This window comes from Squalius cephalus (assembly GCF_949319135.1).
Source record: "Squalius cephalus genome assembly, chromosome: 8".
NCBI classification, from domain to species: Eukaryota; Metazoa; Chordata; class Actinopteri; order Cypriniformes; family Leuciscidae; genus Squalius; species Squalius cephalus.
Window position 1 is genome coordinate 2,904,268 of NC_137129.1, and position 20,922 is coordinate 2,925,189.

Sequence of the window (20,922 nt, forward strand, 5' to 3'; positions counted from 1 at the left end):
GTGATGCCGACATGGTGGACGATATATCATGCATCCCTGTTTAACATATGTGACCCTGGATCACAAAACCAGTCTCGAGTCGCATGGGTATATTTGTGGCAATAGTCAACAATAAATTGTATGGGTCAAAATTATCGATTTTTCTTTTATGCCAAAAATCATGAGGATATTAAGTAAAGATCATGTTCCATGAAGATATTTTGTACATTTCCTTCCATAAATATATAAAACATGTATTTCTGTGAGTGAATGCAACACAATCGCCAACATAAATGAACAACTTTAAAGGAGATTTTCTCAATGTTTCGATTTGTTTGCATCCTCAGATTCCAGATTTTCAATAGTCGTATATCAGCCAAATATTGTCCTATCCTAACAAACCACACTGCAAAAAATGCTTTTCTTACTTAGTATTTTTGTCTGGTTTCCAGTCCAAATATCTAAAAATTGATAAGATAAGAATAGATAAGTAAAATTAGATACGATATTATATCTTGTTTTCCGGGGGAATTAATCAAGATTAAGTGAGTTTTTGCTTATCTGTCAATGAGGTAAGAAAAATAATCTTTATAATCAAACAGAAACAAGATTATGTTTCTTACCCCATGGACAGATAATTTAGCTTGTTTTAAGCAAAAACTCACTTAATTTTGATTTATTTTCAAAAATTCATTTTACTACTTTAGTAAATGTCAAGTCAAGTCAAGTCAAGTATATTTGTATAGCGCTTTTCACAATACAGATTGTATCAAAGCAGCTTCACAGTATTAAATTAAAATAATACAACAAGGTTTGTTTCTAGTGGAATTTATTGATTGATAAAATAAAATTAAATATCCCCAAAATATCCCCAACTGAGCAAGCCAAAGGCAACAGTGGCAAGGAACCGAAAAACTCCATCAAGTGACCTAATGGAGAGAAAAAAAAAAACCTTGGGAGAACCCAGGCTCAGTCGGGGGCCAGTTCTCCTCCGGCGTTTATGAACTAGAGGCCGGATTGTAGTTTGAACTGTAAGACTAAAAATATTATATGAATGCCTGGTCAAAAAGATGCGTCTTTAATCTAGTTTTAAACTGGGAGAGCGAGTCTGAGCAACGAACAGTATCAGGAAGACTATTCCAGAGTTTCGGAGCTAAATGTGAAAATGATCTCCCTCCTTTGGTGGACCTAGATATCCTAGGTATGACCAAAAGCCTCGAATTTATTGATCTTAAAGAGCGCGATGGATTATAGGGCGATAGAAGATCTGTTAAATAAATGCATCTTGATTTAAGAATTTTTTTTGATATTTGGACTGGAAATTCTAAGAAAAGCATTTTTTGCAGTGCATACATCAATGGAAAGCTTATTTATTAAATTGTGACCCATGTGACTGGTTTTGTGGTCCAGGGTCACACTATGGATTGGTACTTCCAGAACACAAAGACGTTGCGGCCTCACTCACAGTCTTGCTCCACACGAGGCCAGTGGTGTGATGCTCCTTGATGTAGGACTGGAGTTCAGTCCAGATGCTCAGATAGGAACGCACCCACTCCACATGACGGCCGTCGCTGAGGTCGACACAAGAAACATCAAATCAATAAATCATTTTTTTATATCAAAACAAATATTTGTGTGATGGGAAATTTACTATGCATGCTCCTCGAAGAACCACCTTGTAAGAGTAATATCTCTTTAACATTAGGGATGCACTGATATGAACATTTTACCCGATACCGATAACTCTTTATATTTGAATACTGATAACCGATATACAGTGCTATGCATAAGTTTAGACACCCATGCTAAAGTTGACTAAAAAGAGGAATAAAAAATCATCTTTTGGAAATTGAACTCAATGCCTTAATTAAAAAAATTAAAATAGCCCCACATCATCACATAGCCTTCACCACACCTAGAGATTGGCATGGTTTTATTTCAGTTAGCCTAATAGCTGGTTTGATTTGCATTGAGAGATGATCTTATGGAAAGTACTCCATGCCAATCTCTAGGTATGGTGAAGGCTATGTGATGATGTGGGGCTATTTTAATTCCAAAGGCCAAGGGAACTTTATCAGGATGCATAGTATCCTGGATCCATGAAGTAACTGGCCTTTAAAAATAAAAATCTGCCTGCCTCTATGGGAATTTAACATAGGGGTGTCCAAACTTATGCACCCTGTATTTTAAGGAAGAACATTTATTTATTTACGATACATTATTCATTCACAAAGAAAATTGGTGTCCTTAAAGGTTGGATTTTTCCTAATTTTTTTAATTAAGGCATTAAGTTCAATTTCCAAAAGATGATTTTTTATTCCTCTTTTTAGTCAACTTTAGCAGGGGTGTCTAAACTTATGCATAGCACTGTATTGGCCGATAAATCGAAATCCAAATTTTTCTATAATTTTTTGAGAGCCTGATTACAAAAAACAAAAGTCTCACCATTAAAATCCATGACCAACACACAATTATAATGTTCTCAAGCCGATATGACAGATTTTGCGCTGCACATGTTGCACTTTACTGTATTTTCCTTTTTGAAGTGATTCCAATCATATTTCAGCAAATTTAAAAGCATCATGTTGAACAGTGCGCATCTGAAGTGTCTCAGCTGAGGAAATAACCCATTATTTATGGGCTTTAACATATTGGCAAAATTTTCTTATCAGGCCGATAACTATAATGTTAAAAATGAACATATATCGGCCGATACCGATATGGAGGCTGATATATCGTGCATCCCAATTTAACATATCAAACTGAACTTAACACATACAAAAACAATCCACTAACGTGTCTTTGTAATCTTTCAGGACTCTGTTGGTGTAGAACATCGCGGCGTCGTTCATCTCCTTCACGTACGGCCCTGGTTTCTGACACTGCATGTCAGAGAGCGAGAACACAACGGGTCAAAAGATGGTCAAAGGAGCTTATGCACTCATAAAAAGTAAATAATAAGCACAGAATAAAAGATCAGTTTCATGTAAAGCACTAATACTGAGGCTCTGAACCTCTGCTGTAAACAGATGCAGTAGTTTAAAGCAGAAAATGATGGAGTCCAGATCTGTCTCAGTCCAAATTCACATTGCAGAGATTAGATACAGCCGTCCACGGCATGAAGACATCAGAAGAGTTTACATAATAGGAAATCAGTTTGGTGGTCCTCTCAGATATGGTTTGTGTGAGGTCACAATCAAAGAAAATATGCCTAATGTGATATTGTTTGAAGTTTATTTGATGGGCTTTTATCTCTAGTATCAAGCCATGCCTGAAACTGAATGTGCAGAGACTCAAAAGTCAAACCAGGTATTTTCTGGATCAGTTATAAAAGTTTGCATGGCTGTAGACTGCAACTAAATGCTTGCATTTTGAGACATTTTTTCCTATCGGTGTGAAAAAGTGGAACAAAACAGTGTTACTCGAACACATTTACCTGCTGACCGCGAGTGTGAGATCCGGTGAAAAGTGCTCGAGTTCTCCTTTAAAAACCACAAATGTCTCTGTGGATTAAACTAGTTTAAATCCAGATAAAACAGCACTGACATTCTCACTGGCGTGGAAAACAGGACACAAAGATCCAGTTTGAAGGCTTTTCAATCCGCAAATCACCCACATTAACCATGAATTTACTGTAGTAACACTAACTGTAAAAGTGGTATTATGGCAGAAATGTGGGATATTCATAACGCATTTTATTATATTATTAATGTTGATGTATTAACTGTATTAAAGGAGTAAAGTAATATAATTAGAGTAATTTTTGTTATTAAGGGGATAGTTCACTTTAAAATTAAATTTTGGTATGTTTTAGCTTACCTCAAGGGCATCCAAGATGTAGGTGTCTTTTTTTCCGCAGTAGTTTCAGTTTTGATATTTTTAGGTCAAACCGTTCTTGTCTGTCAGTCCTATAATGCAGGTCAGTGGTCACTGTCACAAAGAGCATGCACAGAGTCCAAATTAAACAATTCCCCATCGTCCAAATTAAACAATTCCCCATCGTAAGTACACATTGATGGCCTAAGACACGAAACGAGCGGTTTGTGTGAGAAAACGAACAGTATTTATATCGTTTTTACCTCTTACAACACACCCACGTCCAAGTGATCTGAGGGCGCGGGCGCATCCTGGTGTGTGTCGTGTATGCAGACTGGTGCATATATATATATACACTAGATGTCGCATTAAAGACATTCGTTCCAATGAACTGCCATAGCCAAGGCAACATCTAGTGTATATATCTATGCACCAGTCTGCATACACGTCACACAGCAGGATGCGCTCGCGCCCTCAGATCACTTGGACGTGGGTGTGTTGTAAGAGGTAAAAACGATATAAATACTGTTCGTTTTCTCACACAAACCGCTCGTTTCGTGTCTTAGGCCATCAATGTGTACTTACGATGGGGAATTGTTTAATTTGGACGATGGGGAATTGTTTTAATTTGGACTCTGTGCATGCGCTTTGAGACCGTGACCATAGACCTGCATTATATGACTGACAGACAAGAACGGTTTGACCTAAAAATATCAAAATTGAAACTACTGCGGAAACAAAGACACCTACATCTTGGATGCCCTTCAGGTAAGCTAAAACATACCAAAATTTAATTTCAAAGTGAACTATCCCTTTAAGCTTTAGCAGTTTTTGTGCATTTGTATATTTATGCTACTGTTTTTCATAACAAATACCACAGAATCCGCAAGATGTTGTTTATGCTCAAACAGCAACACTACACACTAACTAAAGTTAGAAAAGTGAAATCATGATCAACCACCCCTTTAACATCCCCCTGGCACCTCGGTGCTACCTGATCAGGTTGTAGAACTTGTTGCATATGATATATGAATATGTTTGCATGCAGCGAGTTAGTGAGTGTCCACAGAGAGGGTCTCACCACAGCCACCCATCCCAGTGCGGGGATGCTCTCGCTCACGGCTGAGAGGTGGTTGAACAGGTCACTGCCGCGGTTCTTCTCCCGGAAGCTCTGGACCTCGTGGATCTGGTCGGAGAGAGGTCTGAGGAGGTCGGCCAGCTCCGTCTGATGGGGAAAAGCCATCAATCAAAGGTTAAGATTCATTTGTGCAACATCAGACCAGGGTTATAATATTCTAAAACTGAAACAAAAATATAAAAACAAGTTACCTGAAATAAAAAAACAGAGCTGCATGATTAATCATTAAAAGATTGTGATCTCAATTCGAACACCCATGCAGATCTTATTCCTAAATGACAACGATTCATCCTTTGACAAGTACAATCAGCGAATATTCATATCTGACCCAGAGAGGAATGAAACGGCTTCACAAACAGTCTTTTTAACCACACAGTATTGTTATTTCTGTCTTACAGTAATTCAGATTTTCACAGAAGTACTGGGATAAAAGTTTATAGTTCGGATATAAACACTGATGTCTACGGTAGTGATCAAAATAGAGTAAATCACCTTTTGAAAGTAACTTCAGCTTCAAAGCTTCAAATAAAGATTGAATCATTACATCGTTAAACCAGTAGGTGGCGACATGTGACTGTTAAAAAATTTATTTGATATTGAATCATTCATTCAACAGATTCGCTTCAAAAATGCTGATTCATCCAGTAATGAATCAAGTGAAGTCTTTATGAGCGAGTCATTGAATCATTCATTTACTTGATTTGTTCAAAAATGCTGATTCATCCAGTAATGAATCAAGTGAAGTCTATATGAGCGAGTCATTGAATCATTCATTTAATTGATTCACTTCAAAAATGCTGATTCATCCAGTAATGAATCAAGTGAAGTCTTTATGAGCGAGTCATTGAATCATTCATTTACTTGATTTGTTCAAAAATGCTGATTCATCCAGTAATGAAACAAGCGAAGTCTTTATGAGCGAGTCATTGAATCATTTATTCAAACAGATTTTTTAAAAATAATTCATTCAGATTAATTTGAACATTTGAAATAGACTGCAGCATCAGAACCTCTAGTAAATTACATGTTATTTTTGTTTAGATGTATGTTCAGCATCGTGGGAAATCGTGATCTCAGTTTGAAACAAAAAAAATTTGTCCAGAATTGTGTAGCTCTAAAAAAGGGAAATAAAATTTAATAACAACTATATACATTTTTTTTTTTAAATCAGAAACTATTAAAAATTATGAAAAAAAAAAACTAAATAACAAAAATGTTAAATGAAAACTAAACATAAAAATAAAAACTGATACAAAATATGAATAAAAACTATAGCATCTCGTTTTCATCCACCTATTTTTATGCGAATTGAATGGAAACGGCAAGATGCGCATAAATTCAACAAATGTGCATAAAAAACGTATGCGCTCCACTGAGGCGGATACATTTTTTACCTAATATAAATACAAGTACCTATAGAAAGCTTGTTTCCGCCACTGAATAATAAATAAATAATTGCGACTTTTTATCTCACAATTCTGACTTTTTTTCTCAGAATTGCGAGATATGAAGTCAGAATTGAGAGAAATAAAGTCGCAATTCTGAGAAATAAAGTCGCAATTGCGGGATATAAAGTCGCAATTCTGAGAAATAAAGTCGCAATTGCGGGATATAAAGTCACAATTCTGAGAAATAAAGTCGCAATTGCGGGATATAAAGTCACAATTCTGAGAAATAAAGTCGCAATTGCGAGATATAAAGTCACAATTCTGAGAAATAAAGTCGCAATTGCGAGATATAAAGTCGCAATTGCGAGATATAAAGTCGCAATTCTGAGAAATAAAGTCGCAATTGCGTGATATAAAGTCACAATTCTGAGAAATAAAGTCGCAATTGCGGGATATAAAGTCGCAATTGCGGGATATAAAGTCACAATTCTGAGAAATAAAGTCGCAATTGCGGGATATAAAGTCACAATTCTGAGAAATAAAGTCGCAATTGCGAGATATAAAGTCACAATTCTGAGAAATAAAGTCGCAATTGCGGGATATAAAGTCACAATTCTGAGAAATAAAGTCGCAATTGCGGGATATAAAGTCGCAATTCTGAGAAATAAAGTCGCAATTGCGAGATATAAAGTCGCAATTCTGAGAAATAAAGTCGCAATTGCGTGATATAAAGTCGCAATTGCGGGATATAAAGTCACAATTCTGAGAAATAAAGTCGCAATTGCGAGATATAAAGTCGCAATTCTGAGAAATAAAGTCGCAATTGCGGGATATAAAGTCACAATTCTGAGAAATAAAGTCGCAATTGCGAGATATAAAGTCACAATTCTGAGAAATAAAGTTGCAATTGCGAGATATAAAGTCGCAATTCTGAGAAATAAAGTCGCAATTGCGAGATATAAAGTCACAATTCTGAGAAATAAAGTCGCAATTGCGAGATATATAAGTCGCAATTCTGAGAAATAAAGTTGCAATTGCGGGATATAAAGTCACAATTCTGAGAAATAAAGTCGCAATTGCGAGATATAAAGTCACAATTCTGAGAAATAAAGTTGCAATTGCGGGATATAAAGTCACAATTCTGAGAAATAAAGTCGCAATTGCGAGATATAAAGTCGCAATTCTGAGAAATAAAGTCGCAATTGCGGGATATAAAGTCACAATTCTGAGAAATAAAGTCGCAATTGCGAGATATATAAGTTGCAATTCTGAGAAATAAAGTCGCAATTGGGAGATATAAAGTCAGAATTGCACGATATAAAGTCGCAAATTCTGACTTTATATCTCGCAATTCTGACTTTATAACACGCAATTGCGACTTTATTTCACGCAATTCTGACTTTCTATCACACAATTCAGAGAAATAAAGTCAGAATTGCGAGATGTAAACTCGCAATTGTGAGATAAAAAGTCGCAATTATCTTTTAAAATGTTTTATTCTGTGGCGGAAACAAGCTTCCATAAGTACCCGACTAGTCAATGCAAGTCCTACGTTGTGTCCAAAATCACATACTCTCTTGAGTAAGTACTTATTTTCAAGTAGTAAATACGTCACGACCGCTAAAAAAAGTATGTTCGATACAGTATGAATGTAATCTGGACGCACTACATCCGCCATGTTGTCATTATCATGTGACCTACAGTTGCTTCACGGTCATTCACAAATCCTCTCCTGTGGCCTCATGGGATATTAAAGTGTCCATCATAAACACACTTCAGAATCCCACCGGAAGTAGTAGATCATCCGGGTATCTTTTAAGAGTACTGTGTGAATTCAGACATACTTCTTTTGTCACATACTGTTTTTCGCCTACTATATAGTATGTGATTTTAGATGCAGCCCATAGAGTGTTCTTTCAAATTGAGTCAAGAAATATTTGTTTCTGCACTCTCAGAAAAAAAGGTACAAAAGCTGTCACTGGGGGACAGTACCCTTCAAAAGGGTTCTAATATGCACCATTTAGGTACTAATATGTACTCTTTTGGAACTAATATGTACTCTTTTGGAACTAATATGTACTCTTTTGGAAATAATATGTACCTTTGAGGGACTAATATGCACTCTTTAGGTACAAAGGTGTACCTTTTGAAAAGGTACTGCCACAGTGACAGCTTTTGTACCTTTTTTTCTGAGAGTGTGTGTAGAACCCTTTTTTGTAAGCACATGTTAATATTCCACAGTACTCACACTGTCACCTTAAAATAAAGTGTAAACAATGGGATTTTAAAGGTGTCCATTAAATGCATATCAGCTAAAAGTGTCCGCATTAAGGACAGATGATCGCTAAAGCTCCACAACTCCAGTTTTGATGCCATTGACCCCTGAGAGAGAGAAAAGCACGGAGCCGGAGTCACCCAAGCGGACTTTTAATAGTGGGACCGTTTTTTCCAATAAAAGCTTCACCTCCTCCCACTCGGCATTCCTGCCCGTAATGATGGGATCCCCTCGCCTTGTAAGGCCCGGTCCCGTAGCGATGTTTACAGTTTACCTCTCAACAAGGAGGAGAGGGAACACACTGTTTCCTTTGTTAAATGAACGTTTTTGTATTTACGCTTGTGTTCCAGCAGTTGCCATGTCCACGCTTTCAGTCCGTTTCATAAGAGCTCGGTGGGAGAATGAGTCTCCGGACTAAAAATACCACTTCTTGTTTTTAGTTGAACTTACATTCATGTGCAATTCAGTAGCATGAAATAACGGCTGACCTGACTTCAACCTCATCAAGTAAGCGAGAGACGGTGTTTGCTGGCACATTGTGTATTAATGCATCTATATTTACTGTTTTGTGGCTGAATGTGACTCAGTATTGATCTGTGGTGTTTGTGTGACACAAAGTGATTAAGTCAAAAACCCTATTTACATAAATTCCTCCCATAACAACATGCGCATGATTTTGATTTCTGTGAACAAAGGAGTCTCTTTCATCCACTCTCTGACATTACGGCCCTTGTTAGGACACTGTCCGAGAGCGAGTACCTTACAGCATCGTTCTGAACTTCCCTTCCCATCATGCTCAGCCACAGAGCGACAGAAATAGCCTATCTCTGAGCTATGAATGGAGCCAGACCCGAGCTAAGAGCTTTCTCATCAGATTATGAATCGCATCGCGAGAAAGAGAGATTGCATTCAAAGTGTGCACTTAGCCTGAACTATTTTTGCATTTTAATTATAAATATTGTATTATATTTTTTTTATTATCAGTATGACCACATCATATAAAATTGTAATTTAATTTAAATAAATAATTGTCATTTATTTTAAATAAAATATTTTTAATTTATTTATTTTAAAATAAAGCAAATAAAGCAATATAATAATTTATATTGTATGATACATTGTATGAACTCTGGAAGGTATAGTTATTTTGAAAGTTTAAAAATAACCAAGAATTAACATATGGAGAAAGTAAAATCATTATCAATCAAATAAAATCATTTTAATTTTCTAAAATAAAAAAGGTGTAATTTAATGAAATATAATAATAATAATAAAAAAAAAATATATATATATAATATAAACTATTTTATAAATATTTGGACACATATTAGTTGTATAAATTCTGTTCAATATAATTTACATAAAAGGTTCAAAATGACCAGGATAAATATCCTCTGAACAGACAAAAATAAATAAATAAATAAATGAATAAATATATATATATATATATATAAAATATTTAAATACATTTATTTATTTATTATATTTATTTATTATTTAATATATATATATATATATATATATATATATATATATATATATATATATATATATATATATATATATATATATATATATATATATATATTTAATTAATTTAAATAATATACAACTGCAATTTAATTTCAATAAAATAAATATTAAAATAAAATAATTGTAATTTAATAAAATAAGTGTATTTAATTAGAATATAATTGTAATTTAAAAGTAAATAAATAAATCTATTTTTTATAAATAACTGGACACATCATATACTCTGGAAGGTATAATTCACGTAATAGGTTCAAGTTGATCAACAATTGGGATACGTATAAATATCCTCTGATCAGACAGTATTATGTCGAGAACGAACATCTCGGTCATGAAGTCACAGAGCGACTCAATTAGAAGAGGAATCAGGGAGAAGCAGCTGCGGTCTACAGGCCACACAAACACTCCTCGTCCAGTGACAGGCCCGTCACGTGACCCGGGACACACACACACACACACACACCGGCTCAAATATAGAACATGCCCATAAAAAGCCACAGAATGCAAGCTCAGTCCTGCACACACACACACACACACACACACACACACACACACACACACACACATAGAGCGGGAGAGAAAAGCCAGAGGTTTAGGGCAACTGTCCAGCATCCCTCCTGGGAGCTTCACACACTTCACACTACTGATGGAGAGGAACAACGGCTAAACATAGTGTGTGTGAGTGAGAGAGAATGTTTGGAGGGTATATTTATATATGCATGAACCAACAAAAAAAATTGTATTTCAGAATTATTGCGAAAGCTGAGCTGGTGTGTGTGCGTGTGTGTGTGTGTGTGTGTGTGTGTGTGTGTGTGTGTGTGTGTGTGTGTGTGTGTGTGTGTAAACCTACTTAACTATATTTTGGGGACAAGAAGTGACCAAAATCTCCAAAAACCTCCTTTAGGGACGTCTTCATTTGTCAATCTGGTATAAAAAATATATTTGTGTGTGTGATGGGTAGGGGTCGGGTTAGTGTGTGTGTGTGTGTGTGTGTGTGTGTGTGTGTGTGTGTGTGTGTGTGAGTGTGATGGGTAGGGGTCGGGTTAGTGTGAGTGTGTGTGTGTGTGTGTGTGTGTGTGAGTGTGATGGGTAGGGGTCGGGTTAGTGTGTGTGTGTGTGTGTGTGTGTGTGTGTGTGTGTGCGAGTGTGATGGGTAGGGGTCGAGTTAGTGAGTGTGTGTGTGTGTGTGTGTGTGTGTGTGTGTGTGTGTGTGTGTGTGTGTGTGTGTGTGTGTGTGTGTGTGTGTGTGTGTGTGTGTGTGTGTGAGTGTGATGGGTAGGGGTCGGGGTCGGGTTAGTGTGTGTGTGTGTGTGTGTGTGTGTGTGTGAGTGTGATGGGTAGGGGTCGGGGTCGGGTTAGTGTGTGTGTGTGTGTGTGTGTGTGTGTGTGTGTGTGTGTGTGTGTGTGTGTGTGTGTGTGTGTGTGTGTGTGTGTGAGTGTGAGAGAGAGATGGGTAGGTTTAGTTAGTGTAAGAGGAGAGAATATACAGTTTGTACAGTATAAAAATCATTACGTCTATGGAGAGTCCCCATTTAGATAGCTAAGTAAACGTGTGTGTGTGTGTGTGTGTGTGTGTGTGTGTGTGTGTGTGTGTGTGTGTGTGTGTGTGTGTGTGTGTGTGTGTGTGTGTGTGTGTGTGTGTGTGTGTGCTACAGTACTACAGAGATAGCCAGTCTTTTCTTAGCATATTCAGGTTGAGAGTTTTTCCATTCAGATTTGTGGGAATCCATTCGGAGAAATCCCCAATTGCATAATTTGCATTGTAAGTTCTTACTCACAAATACATTTTAATGTCAGTTTTAAATTGTTCAAATATAGACATTTTTCATCGACCCTGATGAATATAATAACGAGCAAATATAATAAAATAAAATAATAAATACTACATTTGTATCAGCATCAAATGAGAAACACCTTATCAGATCAAACTTCTACAATCTTAATTTATATTTGAAAATAATTCTTTCCAAATAAATGTCACCATCCCCAAAATAAATGACTAATGTATAGTTTTAGTGGCATTTTTACAAAAAAACACAGATTTCTTCTACATAACTTGGAAAATCTTACATGAAACCTTATTAGTAATGCAAAACTTGTGAGGCTTCCTCCAAACTTCACTCCAATCAAACAGCTTTTAAAACATTTAACAATAAAACACATCTTTTGTTTGGAGGAGGGAAAGCAAAATATATATTATTACAACCAGAAAAATCCTTTCCATGCAACTTAATGCAGGAATAGCTCAAAATTAAATCAAATTGCATGTCATAATATCATTAAATATTGAATTAGATTTTTAAGTGCCACTTTTAGTGAATGTTATGTGAAAGTCTAAGTCTGACTGAAAAGAAGTATCGAACCTCTCCTCAACAAGTCACATGACTTTAGGTATCATTCATGTCTGTTGCACAAACGATGCAAGACAAACCTCTTATCTCATCGGTTAAAGCGAAAGTTCAGCCAAAAAATGAAATTTATACTTTATTCTAGAGCTTAATTTCCTATTATCTCTGTAAAGCTGCTTTAAAACAGTCTATATTGTTAAAAGCGCTGTATAAATGAAGGTGACTTGACTTGACGGCCATTAGTCCGTTCGTTGCATAGTTAATCTGTGGTGAAAATAAAAAAAGCTCTTTAAAGTCCGCTTGACTCTTCCTCTATCACTTGTGTTTATTAGCCAGTGATTCTCGTCCAATAGCCGGAGATCTTCCTGGTGTTTTGGGAAAACGTGGACCGAAGTCTGATGGCATGACATCACGCGGCCCCTGCTCTTCCCCCGGACGGAGTGTGTGTGTGTGTGTGTGTGTGTGTGAATGACCGGGAATGTGTCGCATGGGCATTTTTTAAAACAGGAGAGGTAATCCCTATGTGAACAGAAGCCGATGTCGCATGGCTGACCACATCGCTCGGAAGAGCACGGAGGAATAGAGGAAGAGTTCGGGATCGTGGCAGAGCGCCACTGAGTGTATAATCACCCTTAAAGCGATGGATCACACACACACTTTAAATCCTGTCATTATTTACTCTGTAAGTAGTCAACACAATTTATGCACTATATTTCAAGTCTTCTGATGCACACCATTGCTAAGTGTGATGGCACGACCAAAACTTAGGGTGAATACTGGTAAAGTGGGACACTTTCTGATAATTTACCTTCTGTATAATGTTTTATTATGATCAAAATGTCTTAGCCCCTCATATGATACAATTCTAAATAGCTTAAGTGCTCTACTCTACTATACAGAATAAAAAAGAAAGAAATATTAAACACAGGATGGATGACTCTTACTCAAACACACATGGACCCCAAACCACATTTTTCCATGTGCTACTGTCAAACTGGGACACCTTTATTGGCAAACTGGGACACTTCAAACACATTAAATTGTTATTCAAATGTAGGCCCAATTAATTAAATACACAATAACAATATAAACAACAACAAAAAAATAAATAAAAATCACTTTTTTTAAGGAGGGGTGCAGGTACAGCAGATTCTTTCCACCCCTCCCTCCCTCGCCTGTCCACAATATTTTGTATTGGGTTTAGTTTATTTCATATAAATTTAAAAAATAGAAATCTTCATAAGCATTTCTTCTTATAGGCTAATTTTATTCCACACAGGCTAAGTTTCATTTCTTTTTGTTGAAAAGTTTTTTGCAAATATTGCAAATGTCCCAGCCATCCAAGCTTGTATCATCCATCCATCTTTCTTTCTTTTTTTTGGGTTTTTTTTTTTTTTTTTTTTTTTTAACTGATTTTTAAAATCAGTTTACAATCTTTGTTGAAATATCTAGCAAGCTAACTAAATTTATGAGGGGCATACAAAAAGGGAACTCAATTCCCCCATTAGAATGACTTAAATGGCTGTCCCAGTTTGCCAATAATACCCTGTCCCAGTTTAACAATACGCTATTGGCAAACTGGGACAGTGTCAAAATCACATAAAAAACAACAAAAAAAGATTCATATGAATGTGATTTTTACAAATTCTGATTCACCATTACATCCTATAACAAAATATATAACAAATATAGCTGCAAGCAGCAATTACCGGGGCCAAGCAGAATAAGACGACAAGACATGCCAACATTGCTGAAAGTGTCAGATCAACTGCAACAATTAGCAATTAAAGACATTTAAAGAAGATTTTAGGCGAAATGCCTGAAAAATCATATAAACAGTAATTAAAAATATGATTTAATGGATTATCACTTTCGACCAATAGGTGGCGCAGTTACAAAACTGATGTGATGTGGTCAGAGTGAAGTGACAATGACACATACAAAGTTTGGTGTCAATATGTCAAGGCATTGCAGAGATAAAGCCTGAATAATGCTTTTAGCATCATGCCTCAACTTTGCTGCTGCGCTATACGAAAACGGTTTCGTCAATCGACACGAAATCCATAACTTTCAGTCGGCACAGTCTGGAGATGATATGATTCGATTTTGGTGAAAATCGGACAATCGGTGTAGGAGGAGTTCGAAAAAGTAGGTTTTGAATGAAAATAGCATTTTATTTCACAAAACTCTATTGAAGTCAATGGGAATTTCATGTTTTGTTCTATTATAGCGCCACCAAGAGGCTCAGTCCCACAATTTTTTTTACGTGTCCTCAGAGTGAGCCCATACATATGTGTGTCAGTTTTGGTGAAAATATCTCAATTCGCTTCAGAGTTATAGGCATTTATATGAAAAAACACGTAAAAAATGACTGACACATGACTTTGTTTGGAATTTACTACCCCTAAACATCAATATTTTCGCATTTGGGCATTGGCGTATAGCTATCGACCTATGTTTCCAAACTTCTGACGGTGGTTTCGTCTCGATCGGACTAGCGGTTTCGAAGATATAGCCAAATGTTTTTTAAGCGCTAAATCACAACGCTACACAAACCGTAAGGCGAAACCTAGCATGTTTGGTATCATAGGACTCGGCAATGATTCAGGAGTCTAAAAAGATGAGTTTCGTGAAAATAAGTTGACCACACCCAAAGTTATAAGCATTTGAAAAAAAAAATTCACCACTAGGTGGCGCTGTTTCGAAACTTCTCACGCTCCTTCAGGACATCGGGCTGATGACCCATACCAAGTTCCGTAACAATCCGTTCATGTGTTCTTAAAATACAGCATTTTAGCACAAAATTCAAAATGGCCGACAGCCAAAATGGCCGATATGGTAATATTGGATATCAGTGGACTCGGCATGTTACCCTGAATCTAACAAGACCAATTTTATGATTTTTGGACAAACTGTTCAGAAGTTATAAGCAAAAATAGCCATTTTTCATATCTCCGGACCAGTAGGTGGCGCTGCGCCGAAACACAGCATGTAGCCTCAGGTCATGCTTGTGATGACATGTACCAACTTTGGTCTGAATCTGATAAAGCGTTGCGGAGATACGGCTTTACATCTGTTTTCGCAAGCGCTACGTAAAATTTATTCGTGGGTTTATCGAAAACTGTTAAGCGAATCAACTTGAATTCCATAACTTTTTGTCAGCATGGTCTGTAGATGATCTGGTTTAATTTTCGTGCAAATCGGACAAACCGTCTAGGACGAGTTCGAAAAAGTAGCTTTTTAGATAAATTCAAAATGGCGGCCATATTGTTATGACGGAAATGACGTCATAGGGTGCAATCGAATTGGCATGAGCTCAGGAATCAGAGAGAAAAAGAATTTTGTTGATTGGCCTTACGGTTCAAAAGTTATTAGCAAAATAAAAGTGAAACTTTGGACAGGTGGTGGCGCTAGAGGGAATGACTTAGACACACCAAAATTGGTGTATTTAATGTTGGGACTGTCCTCTATCAGAATGTCAAACCAAAACAACTTTCCCGCATTCGGTTCTATGGGCTGCCATAGACTCCCAGTTGGAAGAAGGAAGAATAATAATAAGAAGAACGGGAACAGATACAATAGGTGCCTCCGCACCTTCGGTGCTTGGCCCCTAATTACAAATGATCCATGAGTGTTTTAATTGTTATAATCTTAACATTATTCACCTCAGAATGCTATGTCATTTTACTTTACCATCACGGTTCACTGTAAGGTTGTTGAATATGGTGTGCCACACCCCCGGAAGTGATGTCATAGCCACAGAATCTATATTTTTTTTATCACATACTTGCTTATGATGAGCTCAGTGTTGATTTTTAGTAATGGAATCATTTACATGTAAAGATAGAAATTAAGAAGCTTAACTGTCCCACTTTACCAGTATTCACCCTAGGTTATTAATTTTGGTAACACTTTATTTCACAGTGTCCTTGTTACATATGTTACATGTATTTACCATAGTATTAACAGTAAATTATGCATAACTACATGCAACTAACCCTCAACCAAACCCTAACCCTATAGTAAGTACATGTAGTTGCTTAATTTTACTCAGTACTTAAATATATAATTACACTGTCACAATGACACCTTAAAATAAAGTGTAACCTTATTTTTTTATTTAGGTCATCTTTTTCCAAGTTAATAAGAGTTTTTGGCTACACTTTATTTTAAGGTGTCATTGTTGTTACAGTACAACTACATGTAGGATTAGGATTTGGTTGAGGGTTAGTTGTATGTAATTATGCATAATTTACTGTAATTACTATGTTAAGTACATGTAACATATGTAACAAGGACACTGTAAAATAAAGTGTTACCAAGTTTTATTCCTAACCAGACACACGACGACTCTATTCCTGCAGCGTTGAAGCCTGAACAACAACATACAAGGTATGACAATGATAATCTCAGGTATTGATTATGAGCTTTATTTAATGTTTACAGCGTCTAATGTGAGTTTGAATATCATTATGCGTGACCTTTATATATACTGAAAGCAACATGGATAATTCACCTTTATAAATTAAAGGAAACAAGAACGTTCCGACTGTGGACAAACAAGTGTGTTCTATGATGGAGATCGTTTCAGTCACTCAGTATGTTAATGGTTAAATGGTGTAATATTTAAGAATTTGATTATCCAGTTGTTTGCGAGTGTAGTGCACTTGCAGAGACTCCGCCCACAGGCTCTTTTGATTGGGTGTGAGTGCAGTGCACTTGCAGAGACTCCGCCCACAGGCTCTTCTGATTGGCTGTGAGTGCAGTGCGCTTGCAGAGACTCCGCCCACAGGCTCTTCTGATTGGCTGTGAGTGCAGTGCGCTTGCAGAGACTACGCCCACAGGCTCTTCTGATTGGCTGTGAGTGCAGTGTGCTTGCAGAGAGACTCCGCCCACAGGCTCTTCTGATTGGCTGTGAGTGCAGTGCGCTTGCAGAGACTCCGCCCACAGGCTCTTCTGATTGGCTGTGAGTGCAGTGCACTTGCAGAGAGACTCCGCCCACAGGCTCTTCTGATTGGCTGTGAGTGCAGTGCACTTGCAGAGACTCCGCCCACAGGCTCTTCTGATTGGCTGTGAGTGCAGTGCGCTTGCAGAGAGACTCCGTCCACAGGCTCTTCTGATTGGCTGTGAGTGCAGTGCGCTTGCAGAGACTCCGCCCACAGGCTCTTCTGATTGGCTGTGAGTGCAGTACACTTGCAGAGAGACTCCGCCCACAGGCTCTTTTGATTGGCTGTGAGTGCAGTGCACTTGCAGAGACTCCGCCCACAGGCTCTTCTGATTGGCTGTGAGTGCAGTGCACTTGCAGAGAGACTCCGCCCACAGGCTCTTCTGATTGGCTGTGAGTGCAGTGCGCTTGCAGAGAGACTCCGCCCACAGGCTCTTCTGATTGGCTGTGAGTGCAGTGTGCTTCCAGAGAGACTCCGCCCACAGGCTCTTCTGATTGGCTGTGATTTTGGATTGATTTTATTGTGTCTTATAGTCACATCACGTCTGGTGTGGACAGACAATTTGCTTGTCACATCACATCTTATCCCATCATGTCTGGTTAGGACATGGAGTAACTATTTGGAACATTTGTATGTGAAAAATGTTCCTTGAAAAAAAATTACAGCATACAAATCTAGAGCAATATAAGAGTGAAGAGATACAGACAAATCTCAATGCTCTTCCTTTACAATCGGCATGAAATTAAAATTCACATCTATTTTCTAAATACATGTTATTGTGAACAATATGTCATGAGCTTGCATTTAAGCCCAAAGTATGCTTTGTTTCTTTTGTGTGCAATGCATGTGATGTGAATTTCAATGCATAGCAATATGTGAATACTATATGCATGCAGTGTTTTCTACGTGCATGTACTCTTTACGCACAGCTCGCACATTATTTTTTCCCAGAGTAATAAGCGGGTGGGATCTTATGCTTTCAAAGCTAGCATGCCATTGCTAGCCTCTCTGAAATTGCCAACCCTACCGTTAAATGAGTACAATGACATTTTTATTGGTCATAACTTCTGGAGAGAAATAGCGCAGACACTGGACAAGGATGATCCTGTGTCAAGCGCACGCTACCAAATGCATGATGTTAAGTGTTCGGCTCCATGCATATAATCGTTCGTGTGAAAATTAAATTATACTTTGGGCTTTAGCCAAAAATAAAGTTTGCATACGTGTTTTATATTTGATTCATCAGGATTGTATGGCTCATATAGTCTGATCTAGTGAGAATATGGAGGAAAATACTTTTTCAGTGTCTTATTCAGAGACCCAAACAACAACCAATGGATAAAAATGAGTCCCGCCCTACATTCAGTTAAAGAGACGAGCTGCAATAATGTCAAACATGGGGGGAAATAATGTGCCTTTTGAACATGCGAGCATGAAAACCAAAAATAGGGCATAACATGACCTCTTTAAAACTGCATCTGTTGAGACTGCACAGACAGAGCCACACGAGTCCTTTACTGAAGAGACTCTAAGCTAAGCTAAACATTGATATTATAGTGCTTAAATTATGACACACTCCAAGTGTGAGATATGCTAACAGTACTTCATGGCAAGAGATTACTTCAAGACCATAAAACTGTGAAATGTCACATAAGTTTACAGCCAGCTGAAATGTAAATGCAGTGACACAGACGTTGGTTGGGTTGTACCTTTGCTGGCTCTCGGTGTGTCATGGACATTTCGAGGAAGGAGCGCTGGATCTGCAGGGCATTGTTCACCATTTCTGCCTGATGGAGAAAAACAAACAAGCAAATAAATGTTATACATGTAGGCCTACACTGCAAAAAAATTACAAGATCAATAAGTTATGAAAACATATGTTTTTACCATATGTTTAAATCATTAAAATAAGTTAAGCAATTTTCAACTTAAAAAAAAAAAAAAGTATGCCAGTTTAATGAAATTTAAGTTGAAATGGCTTAAACATCAAAGTTTAATGTTCTTTAAATTTGTGGAAGCAACTTTTTTTAACAGTATATATATATATACACTACCGTTCAAAAGTTTGGGGTCAGTAAGATTTTTAATGTTTTTAAAAGAAGTCTCTTCTGCTCACCAAGGCTGCATTTATTTGATTAAAAATAAAAATACAGTAAAAATTGTGAAATATTATTATAATTTAAAATAGCTGTTTTCTATGTGAATATATAGTAAAGTTTAATTTATTCCTGTGATCAAAGCTGCATTTTCAGCATCATTACTCCAGTCTTCAGTGTCACATGATCCTTCAGAAATCACTCTAATATGATGATTTGATGCTCAAGAAACATTTATGATTATTATTAATGTTGAAAATAGTGTGAAAACATGACGCTATGATGAATAGAAAGTTCAAAAGAACAGCATTATCTGAAATCTAAAGCTTTTGTAACATTAAACACTACCGTTCAAAAGTTTGGGGTCAGTAAGAATTTTAATTTTATTTTTTGGGGGAAAGAAATAAAATAAATCAATACTTTTATTCATCAAGGATGAGTTAAACTGATCAAAAGTTACAGTAAAGACATTTATAATGTTAGAAAATATTATATTTTAAATAAATGCTGTTCTTTTGAACTTTCTATTCATCAAAGAATCATGAATATAAGTTTTCTCCACAAAAATATGAACTGTTTTCAACACTGATAATAATCATAAATGTTTCTTGATCATCAAATCATCACATTAGAGTGATTTGTGAAGGATCATGTGACACTGAAGACTGGAGTAATGATGCTGAAAATTCAGCTTTGATCACAGGATATAAATTACACTTTAAAATATATTAAAATAGAAAACAGTTATTTTAAATTGTCATAATATTTCACAATATTACTGTTTTTTTTTATCAAATAAATGCAGCCTTGGTGAGCAGAAGAGACTTTTTAAAAACATTAAAAAATCTTACTGACCCCAAACTTTTAAACGGTAGTGTATATATATATATATATCAATTATTAATACGTTAAAGCATGTGATTAATTCAAAATCCTTAATGCATTAAAATAATTTTACTGAAGCACGCAAAATTTGGTGTCATATCTTGCATTTTACACCTTTTTTGTATAATTTCACAAAATTACACAAAAAATACAGTTTGATTAGATAAAATTCATAACTCAATTCAGTTTGCCTGGAAAAGCTCACAATAAAAATAATATGTTCAAAACATAAATTGACCTTAATTTTCTTTGATAAGTATTTGATGAGAAAATATTTTCAAATTATCATAGCATTTAAAATCGAATCACATTTCTATGATAATAAGATTGAATGTTTTGTTATGTATAACAAAATCCATTATGGGGCATTTGAGAAGAAGCAAGCAAAAGTTTTAATGTGACCTTCATAACAAAAAAGTACAAAGGTCTATATAAATGAACCCAGCAGGGACAGAAAGTGCCGGAAGCTGAAGCACACCTGAGCGAGGAGAAGCCGACCGGGACAGAACTGAACCACACAC

General features: G+C 36.5%; 1 protein-coding gene across 3 annotated transcripts in view; it reads right to left on the minus strand.

Moving 5' to 3' along the window:
• The window catches only part of cap2 (cyclase associated actin cytoskeleton regulatory protein 2), a 43,047-nt gene that overhangs the window by 7,382 nt on the left and 14,743 nt on the right, over window positions 1-20,922 (minus strand). For all 3 annotated transcript variants that reach the window (XM_079878155.1, XM_079878156.1, XM_079878157.1), the window contains 4 exons: window positions 19,130-19,207; window positions 4,877-5,020; window positions 2,776-2,861; window positions 1,445-1,550 (listed from right to left, as the gene is read on the minus strand). In XM_079878155.1, the coding sequence (XP_079734281.1) occupies window positions 1,445-1,550; window positions 2,776-2,861; window positions 4,877-5,020; window positions 19,130-19,207 (414 nt within the window). The remainder of the gene's footprint in view (window positions 1-1,444; window positions 1,551-2,775; window positions 2,862-4,876; window positions 5,021-19,129; window positions 19,208-20,922) is intronic.